We start from the raw sequence: 17,893 nt of genomic DNA, 5'->3' as shown, positions 1-17,893 counted from the left end.
TCGTTTCTTGATATCACGCGGAGTGAATCGAATTGTCTGAAGTCTGGCATCTGTGATGCTGGGGACTTCAGGAGGAGGCCGAGATGAATTATCAACTCGGCACTTCTGGCTGAAGATTGTTGCAAATGCTTCAGCCTTATCTTTCGCACTGTATTGGGCTCCCCCATCATTGAGGATGGGGATAGTTGTGGAGCCGCCACCTCCAGTTAGTTGTTTAATTTTCCACCACCATTCACGGCTGGATGTGGCAGGACTGCAGAGCTTAGATCTGATCCGTTGGTTATGGGATCGCTTAGTTCTGTCTATCGCATGCTGCTTACGCAGTTTGGCATGCAGATAGTCCTGTGTTGTAACTTCACCAGGTTGACACCTTATTTTGAGGTATGCCTGGTGCTGCTCCTGGCATGCCCTCCTGCACTCTTCATTGAACCAGGGTTGGTCTCCTGATTTGATGGTAATGGTAGAGTGGGGGATATGCCGGGCCATGAGGTTACAGATTGTGGTTGAGTACAATTCTGCTGCTGCTGATGACCCACAGCGCCTCATGGATGCCCAGTTTTGCATTACTAGATCTGTTTGAAATCTATCCCATTTAGCACGGTGATAGTGCCACACAACATGATGGACGGTATCCTCAATGTGAAGGTGAGACTTTGTCTCCACAAGGACTGTGCGGTGGTCACTCCTACCAATACAGTCATGGACAGAAGCATCTGCAGCAGGCAGATTGGTAAGGACGAGGCCAAGTATGTTTTTCCCTCGTGTTGTTTCCCCCACCACCTGCCGCAGACCCAGTCTCGCAGCCATGTCCTTTAGGACTCAGCCAGCTCGGTCAGTAGTGGTGCTACCGAGCCACTCTTGGTGATGGACATTGAAGTCCCCCACCCAGAGTGCATTTTGTGCCCTTGCCACCCTCAGTGCTTCCTCCAAGTGGTGTTCAACATGGTGGAGTACTGAGTCATCAGCTGAGGGAGGGCAGTAGGTGGTAATCAGTCGGAGGTTACCTTGCCCATGTTTGACCTGATGCCATGAGACTTCATGGAGTACGGAGTCGATGTTGAGGACCCCCAGGGCAACTCCCTCCCTACTGTATACCACTGTGATGCTACCTCTGGTGGGTCTGTCCTGCTGGTGTGACAGGACATACCCAGAGATGGTGATGGAGGAGTCTGGGACATTGTAAGGTATGATTCAGTGAGTATGACTATGTCAGGCTGTTGCTTGACTAGTCTGTGGCACAGCTCTCCCAACTTTGGCACAAGCCCCCAGATGTTAGTAAGGAGGACTTTGCAAGGTCGACAGGTCTGGGTTTGCTGTTGTCGTTTCTGACGTTGTATTCTTAAAAAAACAATGCTGGAGAGCAGAACTGAACAATTACCCTTTTAAAATATGCTTTTGTGTCTCCTTTCTCATTACCCAGCCTTGCTCATTTACATAGACTCCCAGTTCTTTTTCTAACCTCTGACAACTCAACCCTTCCTTTCACCCCACTATTGGCAGCAATGCTTTCAGTTACCAAGGATCTAACACTCAGCAATTCCCCCAACTCTCCACCTTTCCCCACTCTCTTTAAGAAATTCCAATTAGATGCCACCACATTGTCTAAGCTTTTGATCATCTCTTCTAAAGTCTCCTCCTTTCGCTCAATGCTCGTTTTTCTCCAGTACATTTTTCTACATCAGAAGCGCTGTTTAATTTGTAATATTTCCTGTTTCCCTGTCACCTTCCCGTTTTCCTGTTCTCTCTGTGTCGTCTACGTGTTGCAGTGGATAGAACTCCCATTAATACAGAACCTTTCATGACTACAGATGTCTCAGAGCACTTTACAGCCAATAAAGTACTTTTTGAAGTGTACTCGATGTTGTAAAGTAGGAAACGTTGCAACCAATTTCCACACAGCAAGATCCCACAAACAGTGATGTGATAATGAACAGATCATCTGTTTTACTGATATTGGTTGAGGGGTAAATATTGGCTCAGGATAACTCCTCTGTCCTCTTCGAAATAGCGGCATGGGGTCTTGACATCCACTTTAGAGAGCAGATAGGACCTTGGTTTAATGTCTCACCCAAAAGACGATACCTCTGGTGCAGCACTCCCACAGTACTGACATGAGCCAGTGGATTTTTGTGTTGAATTCTCTGGAGTGGGACTTGAATCCCAACCTTCTGACTCCGAGGCAGGAGAGCTACTCATGTTGTAATGCCAGATACTTGTGCCAGTGGGAGTAGAGTGCTCTGAAACAACAACAAAAAAACACAAGCTCAGATTGTTCCTGGTCTTCCATTATTTGAAAATAAAATTCCAGTTTGATAATTGAAGTTCCACTGTGTGGGACGCAGTTTCATTACATTTCTCCTATTTTTAGGCATTCCCAGGCTGCCAATTGGAGGTAACTTGGGTGTTGAGACATCGTGCTGGCTGCTTATCCCAAAATACTCAGCCATATTCCTCCGGCTAACTGGGGCTCGCTGCTATTACCTGCTAAGCCCTTATCTCACCCTGATCAGAGTTTAGTATCAAGCCCCAGTTCCTTCCACTCCTGTCATAGGTGCCAAGCTCCTGTAATGTTTTGTCTACCAATCTTCAGTCCACAGGGGCCAGATCCCTTTTCAACCCCTCCAGTTGAACACCCCCGCCTTTTGATTGATCCTCATCCCTTTTCCATAACTGCTCTTCAACCTGATATTGCGAATCGCTGTTTCCCAGATGCACCCCACTGACACTTACTCCACTTGTCCCACTTCATTCTGCAGAAATAGATCCAACACTGCTTCCTTCCTCATTTGGCTGGAAACATAGAAATCTAGAAAGTTCTCTTGTACCCATTTGAGGAATTTCTCCTCCTCCTCGCCCTTTACTCTTTCTTCCCCAGTATACATTAGGATAATTGAAGTCACCCATTATCACTGTTCCATTGTTTTTCCATCTTTCTGAAATTTACTTGCAAATTTGCTGCTTCAACCCTGTCCCACTATTTGGTCTGTAGAGTACGCTCAGCAGAATAACGCTCTTTCTTATTGGACCTTGTGATGCACAATTTGGATGTTGTATTTGCCTGTCTAAAAGTAACGCTACCAGCCATGGCTGAGTGCGTAGCACTCTCGTTTGATGTTCAAGTCCCACCAAAGGCTTGAGCAAATAATCCAGACTTGCAAGCCCAGTGCAGTGCTGAGGGAGTGCTGCACTGTTGGAGGTGCTGTCTTTTGAGAAGTTAACCCAAGGCCCCTTCGGCCCTCTCTGGTGGACATAAAAGATCTCATGGCAATATTTCAAGGAACAGCAGAGAAGTTCTCCCCAGTTCCGGGCCAATATTTAGCCCTCAACAACCAAAACAAAAAGCAGATTGGTTGCTTATCATATTGCTATTTTGGGATCTTGCTGTGTGCAAATTGGTTGCTGTATTACAACTGTGACTGTGCTTCAAAATGTACTTCATTGTCTGTAAAGCCCTTTGGGGCATCCTGAGGTGGTGAAAATCGTTATATAAATGCAAGTCGTCTTTTGTTTTGGGATGTTCTAATATCACAACCTTTAACGTCTAGGTCTGTGCTTGATGATGTTCACTGCACTGCCTCTAATGTCATTAAACTTTCAAGCATGAACCTTATTGGGATCTCCTGGTTTTTATGTTTTAAAAAAAAAAATAGAATTTTACAAGCACTTTTGTTTATTTCTGCCTATATTAAAAAAAAAAAGTTTTGTTTACACAGCGGTGGATGACAGTCCTGGCTGGAGAATTGTAACTGTCTTCGAAGATTATTAAACCTGGCACTGGGGAGGTTAATTAAAATGCGCAGTTGATACGTGAAGCATTCTGCATTAAGGACCGTCTCTCTCATGATACTAATGCACACTAATGGGCTCAGTAGGAACTCCCAGCCAGTAATCCCACTGACAGTGCATGTGCTGCACTCTCAAACACAAATAGACAACAGCAATAGGATTGTTGTTCCTTCATATAACTTAACTTACCAGCGGGAGAGGGTGGGGTAGGCGTCCCTCCGATTTACCAAGGTGGGGGGGAGGGTGTTAGGGAGATGGCTTTTGAGTTTCAGCAGGTCATCTCTCAAAACTAAGTGACTGCAGTCTAGTAACACGGCTTTATCTCCCTACTTGTGATTTGGAAACAAACTTAAACTGTTAACATTGCGGTGACTGATGGACTGAACTTGATGAGCCCAAGTCTGCGTGGGAACTAAAATTAATGTATACATTAGCAATTGAGTTCACTTGAAGCCCCTGGTTTAATGACGTTCTGCTCACTCGAGCAATCTTCATCTGGCCAGGCTTGTTAATTCGCTCCAGTTTGAGACTCTGGGTCATGCGCTGCTCACAAGCCAATCTTCAAGGTGCACTTTTCTGACTAATTAAAATACTGAAGGGTAGGGTCATGTAGGAGTCTTAACATATCTTCATGAAATATGAAATACTATTTAAGTCTTGCCTTATTTTGAGCCTCTTCCGCTTCTATAATTAAAAGCATTGCATCCAGTACATATATGTTGCTTATTGACTTAAACATGTCACACTTCTAAAGAGTCACATTTGGGGATGTTGCATCTTGTTGTCGATGTCCATGCAGAAATTAGGTCAGCTCTATAAATCACCAAATATCCAGATTGTGTATTGACTCATCTGTGGGAACAAGATAGTTCTTGCAGCAAACAGCACATTACCATAAGTTGTTTATAGAGTCTATTTACAGAGTCTATTTAAACAGCACATTACCACAAGCAGTCAACAGAGTCTATTTAAAAAGAGTCTCTACGAACTGCAGCAACTAAAAACCTTCTGACTAAAAGTACAGCAACTTCTCCTGGTAAAAGCAGGATTATTTCTTGAACAAAATGCAGTTAGTGGAGGATAGTTACATATATAAGTTGTGTGTGTGTGTAAAATTAGTCACAGTCAGTTATACCAGTGCAGTCTGCAGGTGTGATTGATGGGGAAATTACCCAGTCCTCTCCATTCAGGTCAGGAATAGTGGCATCACAATATGCAGCCAGTAATCATTTGACTAAACTGAAAGCTGATTTAATCAATCATTTAAAACAAAACAAAAAGTGCTGGAAATATTCAGCAGGTCTGGCAGCATCTGTGAAGAGAGAAGCAAAGTTAACGTTTCAGGTCTGTGACCTTTCATCAGAACAGGCAAAGTTTAGAAAAGAATTGGGTTTTAAGCAAGTGAAGGGGAGGGGAGTGGGGGAGAGAACCAAGAGGAAGATGTTTGATAGGGCAGAGGGAGATTAACAGCTATTCCCAAAGAGGGAATGTGATTCCCACCCCTGCAGTAATTTGTTTTACAAAGCGGTTTGAGTAGTCGCTTCTGTATAATCAAATGAGGCTTCTCATTGAAGATTTAATATGTGAAAAACCAGTTCAAAGACTCAACTAAAAATGGGGAAAAGTACCTGATTTGTAATTGAAATAGTCAAGTTGAAGCACGAATGCTTGCATTAATATACTGTCTTTAACGTAGTAAAACATCCCAAGGCCCTCTACAGGTGCGTCATCGGACAACATTTGGCACCGAGCCACATGAGCTATTATGAACATGTGGTCAAAATCTTGGTCAAAGAGGTAGGTTTGGTTATCATATTTGTGGTGCTCCAGGGTACTTGCCTTGATATTTTTCTGTTCCAATGGCTGACACTGTATTACCCTGACAGGTTTTCTAGAGAAAAGCGTAGATCGGTGTTTGTAATAGCCATTGTGACCTTACATGGACTGAAAGCTATCTCCACTGGAATATAATGAGATATTCAGGTCTTTGGCCATATTTTCCGATAGTGAGCTAAGCTGCCTCTGCTAACTAATGTGTACATTATCTTTGGTAATTTTAGCGGTAACTCACTCTCTCTTTCTTGCGTCTTTTACTTTCCAGTGTGTGTTGTACCTTTGGGCCTTGAAAATCTTGTATCCAAAAACTTTGTTTTTACTTCGTGGAAACCATGAATGTCGGCATTTGACGGAGTATTTCACTTTTAAACAGGAATGTAAGTATGGATTGTATCTCGTTTCTGTTGGGTTAAGAATGCTTCTGCAGTGATCCAAGATTACTAATCAGAATCAATGTTCTTAATAAAATCACTGGTTAGCCTTCAGCTGGAGTATTGAGTCCAATTCCGGGCACCACATTTTAGGAAGGATGTCAAGGCCTTGGAGAGAGTCTAGAGGCGGTTTACTAGAATGGTTCCAGGGATGAGGGACGTCAGTTATGTGGAGAGACTGGAGAAGCTGGGATTGTTCTTTTTCGAGCAGAGAAGGTTAAGCGGAGTAACACCAAATACTGCAGGTGCTGGAAATCTGCAATAAAGACAGTGCTGGAAATACCCAGTACGTCTGACAGCATCTGTGGAGAGAGAAGCAGAGTTAACATTTCAGGTCTGTGACTTTTCATCAGAACTGGCAAAGGTAAGAAAAGTATTAGTTTTTAAGCAAGTGAAAGGGAGGGGTGTAGTGGTGGGGAAGAGAATAAAAGGGAAGGCGTGTGATAGGGCAGAGGGCAGGAGAGATTTAATAACGAAGCTGTCATAGGACAAAGGCAAAGAGAGAGTTAATGCTTGTGGTGAAAGACAAAGCATTAGTCCAGAGAGAGTGTTAATGGCAGAGTAATGAGCAGCTCTGTCCAAAAGCACAACATGAAAAACAGGCACATGGTTAAAAAATAAAATAATTTTTTGAAAAAGCCAGTCATGCTTTGAAATTGTTGAACTCAATGTTGAGTCTGCAAGGCTGCAGAGTGTCTGATTGGAAGATGAGATGCTGCTCCTCGGGCTTGCATTGATGTGTTCACTGGAACACTGCAACAGGCCAAAGACAGAAATTGGGATTTTCGGTTCACTTTCTGTTCTTATTTAAGGGTAAGTGGAGATTTAATGGACGTGTTCATTTTTAATTAATAGGGAGAAACTGTTTCTGGTGGCAGGAGGTTTGGTAACCAGAGGACACAGATTTAAGATAATTGACAAAAGGGAGATGAGAATTTTTTTTTTTTTACCCAGTGAGTTGTTATTTGAATGTGCTGCCTGAAAGGGCGGTGGAAGCAGATTCAGTTGAAACTTTCAAAAGGGAATTGGATAAATACTTCGAAAGGGAAAAATGCAGGGCTATGAGGAAAGAGCAGGGATATGGGACTAATTGGATAACTCTTTCAAAGAGCTTGCACGATAGACTGAATGTCGCCCTCCTGTGTGGTATGATTCTATGATGTGCTTATAACACGCTGTGTACTGCATGGCATAAGTACAGTTTGAAGTAACTGGCGGTGTCTCCACAAAACCTCTTCTAAAGCCTCATTTCATTTTGGAGGTTACGTGATCAGTTGCATTTTAAAACCACTGCTTTTTGTGGACCTCTGCTTCAATCTGTAAAGTTCGAAATAGCACATCTGTTTTTGAGCACAGCTGACACAGAAGATGCGATAAAGGGCCGCTGTATTAGCCACATGTAATAAGAAATTCATTAACATTCGTGGGGGAGAAATTCTGTCAGATTTTTGAAGCTGGAAAATGCTGTCTTGTTGCAAGTGAGAATCACTTCGTAACCTCCTGTCAGATGAAGGCTGACATCGAAGGTGCATCAACATCATTTTTGCTTCCAACAAATTGGTTCTCGTACTCAGATTCTCACCATGTGGAAAGGTGCCCAAGAACTATCATCTTCATCAGAAAGCATGTGATATTGTAGCATCTCCATAGTTTCCTTGTTGTCTTTATGAAGAATGGTCACAGTGGTGCGTATTTTGCTTAACTTCCTCTTGCATGTTAGAATGTCTATACTACTAGGAGGAGTCTTGAGGTGAATATTCACTGTTTTGCCAAGTCACATTCTCAAACAAATGTGAAACTTGCTCACAGATACGGTCTTTCTCAGCTTCCTTATGGCCGTTAAGGCACAGAACGAGGCCATTTGGCCCTTCGAGTCCATGCCTGCTTTCTGTAAAACAATCCAGTCAGTCTCATTCCCCAGCTATATCCCCATAGCTCTGCAAGTGTATTTCCTTAGCATTCCAAGTCTCACTGACCAGCAACAGTGCAAACCCAGCTACTGTCATTTCTGTAAAATGTCTTTGGTATCGATTACTACAGTGGAATCGGAATTGATTTGCTGCCAACAGCAATTTGAATTTGTATAGTGCCTTTAATGTAGTTTGCCACTGAATCACAATAGAAATATTGGGACGGTTGACCAAAGACTTGGTCAAAGAGCAGGTTTTAAGGAATGTCATAAAGGCAGGGAGAGAATGGGAGAGGTTTAGGGAAGACATTCCAAACCTTAGGGCCAAGACAGCTGAAAGCAGTGCTGCCAATGGGGGAGAAGGAAACTGGGGATGTTCAAGAGGCCAGAATTGGAAGAAAGCGGAGATTTTAAAAATTCCTTCACGGGATGTGGGCATCGCTGGAAAGGCCAGCATTTTGTTGCCCATCCCTAATTGCCCTTGCGTTGAGTGGCTTGCTAGGCCATTTCAGAGGGCAGTTATGAGCCAACCACATTGTTATGGGTCTGGAGTCACGTGTACGCCAGACTAGGTATGGATGGCAGATTTCCTTCCCTAAAGGATGTTCATGAACCAGATGTGTTTTTACAACAATCGATAGTTTCATAGCAGATTCACTGAGCTTTGAATTCCAGATTTTTATTAATTAATTTACTTTTAAATTCACCAGCTGCTGCGGTGGGATTTGAACCTGTCCCCAGGACATTAGCTTGGGTCTCTGGATTATTCCGTGATATTACCACTACGCCACCTTCTCCTCTGAGGAGGTTTAAGATAGAAAACATCAGAATACATTATACCAAATGCTAATGGCTTGACTTCAGCAAAATTAGAAAACTTGACCAAGTGGTTTGACTGTGAAGTCTATGTCTCCCAGCCCCTTCTCAAATATTTATGATGAATGGATTAAAAAATTTCCAATAAATATGCATATGCATCTTGCTCAAAGTTATCCAAAACATTTCCATCAAGGTCGGTAGGTGTCTCTAATTACGTCATTGACCTTTTATAGGGTCCATAGGATTTAGTTTCCATCTGTGGCTAAACCTTTAATTAAAAATTGTGTAAATAAACAAGTGAGTGAAAGCAATAGAGAATGATGATGGAGCAGACTTGCATTTTTTTTCCAAAACTTTTCTCTCCCATTTTTGAATGTTAGCTAAAAAATAAATGAATTTATTTGCTTAATGGTGATAAGATGCACTGCAGCAACTGGCCAAGCCTCCTTTGACAGCACCTTACAAACCCGCGACCTCTACTGCCTAGAAGGACAAGGGCAGCAGATGCATGGGAACATCACCACCTGCAAGTTCCCCTCCAAGCCACACCATCCTGACTTGGAACTATATCACCGTTTCCTTCACTGTTTCTGAGTCAAAATCCTGGAACTCCCTTCCTGACAGCACTGTGGGTGTACCTACCCCACATGGACTGCAGCAGTTCAAGAAGGCGACTCACCACCACCTTCTCAAGGGCAATTAGGGATGGACAAATAAATGCTGGCCTAGCCAGTGACGCCCACATCCCATGAAAGAATAAATAGAGAGTCCTGTTAAATCCAATGGCACTATTTGGAGACAGGGTCGGGGAGTTCTGTCTGGTGTCCAAGCCAATATTCATTCCTCGACCAGCAACATTTTAAAAAAGGTGATCTGGTCATAGCATATTGCTGTTTGTGGGAGCTTGCTGTGCGCAAATTGGCTGCTGCATTTCCTACATTTCAACAATGACTATACTTCAAAAGTACATGATTAGATGTAAAGTGTTTTGGGGTGTACTGTGGTCATGAAAGGTGCTATAGAAATGCAAGTCCTTTTCTTTAACGAGCAATCAAGATAAACATACAGTTTTGCTAAGGGTGGGACAGATGTTCCCAACAGTAACCATTACTGCTCATTATGTAATGCAACAAGAATGTGAAAGGTGATGCAGTTCCCAGACTTCAAAGTGAGAGAGGAAGCTTTAGCTCAACAACAAGGCTGTGACCAGGTTTAGTTATCTGATCCACAATTGACTTGCGAGGACCAATACAGCATGACAGGCGTCAGTGAAGGTCATGACTGCCCCGACCTTTACCCATTATGGTCCTTTCTAGGCACCCACAGAGGGCAGGACGTGAGTTATTTTTTACAATTATGCGAACATAGGAAGAGGAGGAGGCCACTTAGCCCCTCGAGCCTGTATCACCATTAAATGAGATTATGGCTGATCTGTGCCCTTGCCCCAATGTCTCTTAATACCTCTGGTTAACAAAAATCTATCAAGCTCAGAGTTAATAACAACTGACCCAGCATCGACTGCCATTTGCAGAAGATGAACGTTGCAACATGAGTCGCTCTCCCTACAGGCTTGGTGAGGGATGTGGGGGGCAGGGATCCCTCCTTTGTGGGCGATTTGTGGCCCACGGAGGACCTCCACTGGGAACAACTGTACCTCTGGGGACCCTCCTCCCCTTGGACGACACCCCTCCTCGCTGGGGCCTTCTGGACTGGCCCCGACGACCCCGCCTCACTTACCTCTGGCCCGGGGTTCCAGTGCTGGACCTGGGTCTGAGGCCTCTGCAGTACCGGAGTGACCACCGTGTCTGGTGGCACTGCTGAGCTGCCAGCCCTCTAATTGGCTGGCAGCTCTTGGAGGTAGGTACCCATTTTTAAAGGGACGAGGAGCCCGCCTCCTGAAACTTCTATTTAAAAAGACCAGAGGATTGTTCCTGGGGGCATGAAAAGGCTTTCACCCCGGTGCTCGGAGCCCTGTCTCCAGCACAGAATACAGCCTAGTGTAAATTATGTTCTAGTATGCAGCCTTCCTGGGACCAGCACCTTTGGAAAAGTTCCTTTCCTATGAACTGTATCACCTGTGCTCTTCACTGCTTCCCTGTATTTGCTGACCTGTATTAGCATCTGGTCCAGCAAAGCCTTGCATTTAACATTTTAAAAAATTACTTCATGGAATGTGGGCGTCATTGGCTAAGCCCACGTTTATTACCCATCCCTCATTGCCCTTGAGAAGGTGGTGGTGAGTCTCCACCATCAAGGGTGATTTTCACTCTTGTTTTCAGATTCCTCAATGGCCTCAACCTCCTCCAGCCTTACAGCCATCAGATCTCTGCACTGCTCCAATTCTGACTTGTTATGCACGTGGATTTTAATCGCTCCACCGTTGGTGGCCTTCAGCTGCTAGGCCACAAGATCTGGAATTCCCTCCTTAAATCTCTTGGCCTCACTCTCCTCCTTGAAGATGCTCCTTAAAACCTACTCCTCTGACAAGCTTTTGGACACCTGTGCTAATCTTATGTGGCTTGATGTCTAACGCTCCTGTGAAGCACTTTGCAATGTTTTACTGTTTTAGAGGCACTATATAAATGTTTGGCCTTAAGTGTTAATCACCAGCTGTTAACTGCTACTTTGGTGCTAACACATAAGGCTATTGTGAAATAACAAATGCCTTGAGTGCCAAATATAACTATTTTCACTTGAAGCATTTATTTTCATTCATTTATATCTTTGCCATGTTGCACTTCCAATAATTTTCCATAACAGTGCATTTGGATCCCTAGAAAAACAATGATGTTTTTGCCTCGTGTTGGTACTCTGCCCTAGTCATAAATCTTGGGCATGTCCCTATGCTGATTGGGTCAATCAGTGAGCTAGTTCATGACTGTTTGAAAATGACGCATGTCTGAGGGTTGGCATTGACTTGCCTTCTAAACAAAAGTGTGGTGAACAGAAATCTTATATTTCAAAAAAATTCATCCATCTAAACCTGACCATCTCTACAACAGCTTGTATTTATCTAGTGCTTTTAACGTAATAAAATGTTCCAAAACTTTACAGGAGCATTATAAAACAAAATATGACACCGAACCACTTAAGGAGATATTCGGTCAGATGTCAAAGAGGTAGGTTTTAAGGAATGTTTAAATGGAGGAAAGCATGGAGAGACTTAGAGGTGCAGCAAGAGTATTCCAGAGCTTAGGACCTAGGCCACCAATGGTGGAGCAATTAAAATCAGGGACGCTCAAGAGGCCAGAATTAAAGGGGCGCAGTTAGAGGTTGTGGGGCTGGAGGAGATTGCAGAGATGGGGAGCGGTGAGGCCATGGAGGGATTTGAAAACGACAATGAGAATTTTAAAATCAAGACTATGCTTGATTGGGAGCCAATGTAGTGAGGACAGAGGCAATAGGTAAACGGTGTGAGTTAAGACACGGGCAGCAGAGCTTTTGATGACCTAAGTTTATGGAGAGTAGAATGTGGGAGACCAGCCAGGACTGCATTGGAATAGTCAAGTCGAGAGGTAACAAAGGCATGAATGAGGGTTTCAGCCTCAGATGAGCTGAGATGGGCGACATTACGGAGGTGGAAATAGGCGTTCTTAGTGATGGCATGAATATGAGGTCGGAAACTCATCTACTTAGTGATATCCTCGATAGCTAGCCAGAGGAAATGCATTTTTAAAAAGGGAGAGAGGGCTAGACCAAATAGTTACAGGCCATTCAGTCTAACCTCAGTAGTGGGCAAATTATTGGAATGTATTCTGAGAGACAGGATAAACAGTCACTTAGAAAGGCACAGGTTAATCAAGGATAGTCAGCATGGATTTGTTGAGGGAAGATCTTGTTTGACCAACTTGATCGAATTTTTTGAAGAAGTAACAAGGAAGATAGATGAGGGTAGTGTAGTTGATGTGGTCTGCATGGATTTTAGCAAGGCATTTGACAAGGTCCCACATGGCAGACTGGCTAAAAAAATAAAATCCCATTGGATCCAGGGAAATGCAGCAAGGTGGATACAAAATTAGCTCAGTGACAGGACACAAAGGGTAATTGTTGGGTGTTTTAGCAACTGGAGGGCTGTTTCCTGTGGCAGGGCTCAGTACTGGGTCCCCTGGTTTTTGTTGTATAAACTATTTGGATGTAAATGTAGGGGGCATGATCAAGAAATTTGCAGACGACACAAAGATCGGCCGTGGGGTAGATAACAAGGAGGATAGCTGTAGGCTGTAGAAAGGTCTGGTCAGATGGGCAGAAAAGTGACAAATGGAATTCAACCTGGAGAAGTGTGAGGTGATGCATTTGGGGAGGTCAAACAAGGCAAAGGAATACACGATTAATGGGAAAATACAGAGAAGTGTAGAGGAAGTGAGGGACCTTGGAGTGACTGTCCACAGATCCCTGAAGGTAGCAGGACAGGTCGATTAGGTGGTTAAGAAGGCATATGGGATAAAGGCCTGCTCAGGTCAGGAAAAAAAAACGACCAAAACCCGACAGAAGCACATCTGACCCGAGCCCGACCCAGCCTGAGTCCCTCCATTTTTTTCCCGAGCCCGACCTGACCACCGGAATGTTTACTTTACCTACCTTCCGATTCCGAATCCGTTTCTTTTTAAACAACCTTTTAAGTCCAATTAATACTGTGTCCCCGACCTGGACCCGAGCCTGAAAGCCGGACCCGGAAGAGCGACCCGACCCGGACCTGATGCATGTCGTCGGGTTCAAGTCAGGTAGCAGGCCTTTAATATGGAATCCTTTCCTTTATTAGCCGAGGTATAGAATATAAGAGGAGGGAGGTTATGCTGGAACTGTATAAATCATTGGTTAGGCCACAACTTGAGTACTGTGTGCAGTTCTGGTCACCTCATTACAGAAAGGATGTAACTGCACCCGAGAGGGTACAGAGGAGATTTACGAGGATGTTGCCAGGACTGGAAAAATGCAGCTCTGAGGAAAGATTGGATAGGCTGGGGTTGTTCTCTTTGGAACAGAGAAGGCTGAGGGGAGATCTGATTGAAATGTGCAAAATGTTGAGGGGCCTGGATAGAGTGGAGGTGAAGGGTCTATTCACCTTCAGGTCAGTGATGAGGCGGCATAGATTTAAAGTGATTGTTAGAAAAAATTGGAGAGATGAGGAAAAACTTTTTCACCCAGAGGCTGGAGGGGGTCTGGTACTCACTGCCCGAAAGGGTAGTTGAGGCAGAAACCCTCAACTCATTCAAAAGGAGTCTGGATATGCACCTTAAGTGCCGTAATCTGCAGGGCTACGGACCAAATGCTGGAAGGTGGGTTTAGAATGGGTGGATCGTTTTTCGGCCGGAACAGACACGATGGGCCAAGTGGCCTCTTTCTGTGATTCTATGATTTTGCTTCTGAAACTGGGATAGGTTTTGCGCTGCTTGTAATAATCAGGCAGTTTAGCATTGCAGTCTCCCTGTGTCAAGTTTTGAAATTGTTTTGACTATTTGGTTTAGACTTGATTTCAGAAACTATATTATGTTTATGCTCCACATGAGCTGCCTCCTCTTCATCTCACCCCTTCTATTCCTTTCCCCCTGTTTATCCAGCTTCCCATTATATGTATCTGTACTAAGTTCCACATTCTCGCCACTCTCTGGGTAAAGACGTTTCTCTTAAATTAATTGTTTGGATTTATTAGTGACTATCATATTTATGGTCCCTGGTTTTGAACTCTTCACAAATCTTGTCCTATATCTATCCTTTCAAACACTTTCATAATTTTGAAGACCTCTATCAGGCCACCTCTCACCTTCTCTTTTCTAGAGAAAAGAGCCCCAGCCTGTTCAACCTCTACTGGTGGTTGTAGCCTCTCAATTCTGGTATCATCCATGTGAATCTTTTTGAACCTTGTCCAGTGCCTCTGTATCCTTTTATAATTTGAAGACCAGAACTGTGCACAGTGATCTAGTCTTTAGTGGGTCAGTATCCCAAGAATAGCAGAAAATCAGGAGGCAAAAGGGAGGGAGGAACTTAACACTACCACTTGAGAAACAGTACTGGGAAAATTAATGGGACTAAGAGCTGACAAGTCCCCTGGACCCGACGGCCTGCATCCTAGAGTCTTGAAGGAAGTGGCTACAGAGATAGTGGATGCATTGGTTGTAATCTTCCAAAATTCCCTAGATTCTGGATATGCCCCAGCGGATTGGAAAGTCACAACTGTAACACCTCTATTCAAGAAAAGAAGGAGACAGAAAGCAGGAAACTATAGGCCAGCTAGCCTAACATCTGTGGTTGGGAAAATGCTAGAATCATTATTAGATGTAGTAGCAGGACATTTAGGAAATCCCAATACAATCAGGCAGAATCAACATGGTTTTGTGAAAGGGAAATGGTGTTTGACAAATTTATTAGAGTTCTTTGAGGACGTAATAAGCAGGATGGATAAAGGGGAACCAGTAGATGTAGTGCTTTTAGATTTCCAAAGGCATTTGATAAGGTGCCACATTAAAGGTTACTGCATAAGATGAGAGCTCATGATGTTGTGAGTGATATAGTAACATGGATAGAGCACTGGCTAACTAACAGGAAACAGAGAGTTGGGATAAATGGGTCATTTTCAGGATGGCAAACTAACTAGTGGAGTGCCACTGGGATCAGTGCTCATCTATTTACAATCTATATTAATGATTTGGATGAAGGGACTGACTGTATTGTAGCAAAATTTGCTGATACGAAGATAGCTCGGAAAGCAAGTTGTGAGGAGGACACAGTCTGCAAAGGGATATAGATAGGTTAAGTGAGTGGGCAACAATTTGGCAGATGGAGTATAATGAGGGAAAGTGTGAGGTTGTTCGGCAGGCAGAATAGAAAAGCAGAATATTATTTACTTGGAGAGAGACTGCAGAATGCTGTGGTACAGAGGGACCTAGGTGTCCTTGTACATGAATCACAAAATGTCAGCATGCAGGTACAGCAAGTAATTAGGAAGGCAAATGGAATATTGACATCTATTGCTAGGGGGAATGGAGTATAAAAGTAGGGAAGTCTTGCTATAACTGTACAGGGCATTGGTGAGACTGCACCCAGAGTATTGTGTCCAGTTTTGGTCATCTTATTTAAGGAGGGACATACTTGCATTGGAAGTAGTTCAGCAAAAGTTCACTAGGCTGATTCCTGGGTTGAAGGCTTTGTCTTATGAGGAAAGGTTGGGCCTACACTCACTGGAGTTTAGAAGAATGAGAGTTGATCTTATTGAAACATAAGATTGAGGGGGCTTGACTGGGTAGATGCTGAGACGGTATTTCCCCTCGTGGGGCAATGAACTAGGGGGCACAGTTTCAAATTAAGGGGTTTCCCATTTCAGATTGAGGTGAGGAGCAATTTCTTCCCTGAGAGTTGTTAGTGTTTGGAATTCTGTTCCCAGAGAGCAGTGGCGGCTGAGTCATTGGATATATTCAAGGCTGAGTTAGATAGATTTTTAATCTATAAGGGAGTCCAGGGTTATGGGAGGTAGGCAGGAAAGTGGAGTTGAGGCCACAATCAGATCAGCCATGAACTTATCAAATGGCAGAGTGGGCTCAAGGGGCTGAATGGCCTACTCCTCCTATTTCTTATGCATTGGTTAGTAAAGCGTGAAATGCTTTGCCACCACCAGTCATTGAGGCAAAGGCCATTGCTTTTTCAAGGGAAACATTTTAATCAGGGAAAGTTGCAGTACTATGGAGAGAGAACAGGCTAGTATGATTATTTTTGAATTTCTGTAAGGAACTGGCACAGACCCTGCCTGGCTGAATTTCTACAGTTCTATTAGAATTGTTGGTTGGTGCAGCTGTAGTTTTGGAAGCAAGACTTTTAATGTGACGTCTGTTTCTCTCCAATAGGTAAAATTAAATATTCAGAGCGAATATATGATGCGTGCATGGATGCTTTTGACTGCCTCCCATTGGCTGCTCTGATGAACCAACAGTTCCTGTGTGTACATGGTGGACTCTCTCCTGAGGTTAATACCTTAGATGATATTAAGAAAGTAAGTGCAGCCGTTCCTGCAAATAACTGTTATGTTAGTTTTGTCACTTAAATTGCTTGTTTTAAATATCATCATTTCAACTTCCTTAAAGTGGTTGTTGCAATGCTCTGTAAATATAAATAAATTCCCAATGAATCTGATCCGTTCAAAAGTTAAAACAAAGCTTTCAAAGTGCTCAAGTGGCAACATGTGTCTTACAGAAATTTTCAGTCGTGAGCAGTAATGCTTTAATTCAGCTATTTTTGAAGTCTTAGCCTGCAGGTGCTTAAAGCTTCTGGCTTTGAGCTTTCCAACCATAAGGGTTTCTGTTCCTGTCATGGGATTTAATTTTATCTGTAAAGCGGGTCTTTTGTCTCCGGGACAGATCATGGGTCAGTCATGAAGGGCATCTCCTCAGCCAACAGGAACAATTGTCTGTAATCGGGCTCAAATCGTGTCGACGACAACAAGAGTGTGATTCGCCATGTTCCATTTCCCGCTTTCCCATCGAACGTCCAAACCACAACATTTGGTATTTTGCCAATTTCTCAATGCTTTGACTTTTAACAATGCTGAGAGTTGCTAATGCTTTTGCATTAGAAGACTTGCATTTATGTAGTGCCTTGTACAGTCTCAAAACGTCCCAAAGTGCTTCACAGTCGAAGAAGGACCTTTGAAGTGTAGTCACTGTTGTAATGTAGGAAAAGCAGAAACCAATTTGCACTCAGCATGATTCCACATATAGCAATGTGATAATGACCAGATCATCTGTTTTACTGATAATTAGTTAAAGGATAAATATTGGCCAGAACACCAGGGAGGACTCCCCTTTGCGACTTCGAAATAGTGGCCATGGGATCTGTTGCATCCACCTAAAAAGGCAGATGGGCTTCAATTTAATATCTCATCTGAAAGACTGCACCGCCAACAGTGCAGTACTCCCTTGGTACAGCACCAAAAGTGTCAACCTAGATTTTGTACTTGGGTCTCTGGAGTGACTCAACCTTCTGACTCTGAGAAAAGTGAGAGTGCTACCCATTGAGCCATGGCTGAAAGATTGCAGTGTCACACATAAGTGGCGCTTGATACTAAAGGTACCCCATGGGGACTTAAGGACTTTCACCCTTGCTCTCCTGTCATTACAACTTAGAC

General features: G+C 43.5%; 1 protein-coding gene across 2 annotated transcripts in view; it reads left to right on the top strand.

Moving 5' to 3' along the window:
- The window catches only part of LOC137377455 (protein phosphatase 3 catalytic subunit alpha), a 310,308-nt gene that overhangs the window by 183,553 nt on the left and 108,862 nt on the right, over window positions 1-17,893 (top strand). For both annotated transcript variants that reach the window (XM_068047049.1, XM_068047038.1), the window contains exons 4-5: window positions 5,888-5,999; window positions 16,617-16,762. In XM_068047049.1, coding sequence (XP_067903150.1) covers window positions 5,888-5,999; window positions 16,617-16,762 — 258 coding nt within the window. The remainder of the gene's footprint in view (window positions 1-5,887; window positions 6,000-16,616; window positions 16,763-17,893) is intronic.

The sequence above is a fragment of the Heterodontus francisci genome, chromosome 1, assembly GCF_036365525.1.
Source record: "Heterodontus francisci isolate sHetFra1 chromosome 1, sHetFra1.hap1, whole genome shotgun sequence".
Classification (NCBI taxonomy): Eukaryota; Metazoa; Chordata; class Chondrichthyes; order Heterodontiformes; family Heterodontidae; genus Heterodontus; species Heterodontus francisci.
The sequence above is the reverse complement of the archived record's forward strand: the minus strand, read 5'-3'. Positions and strand labels throughout refer to the sequence as shown.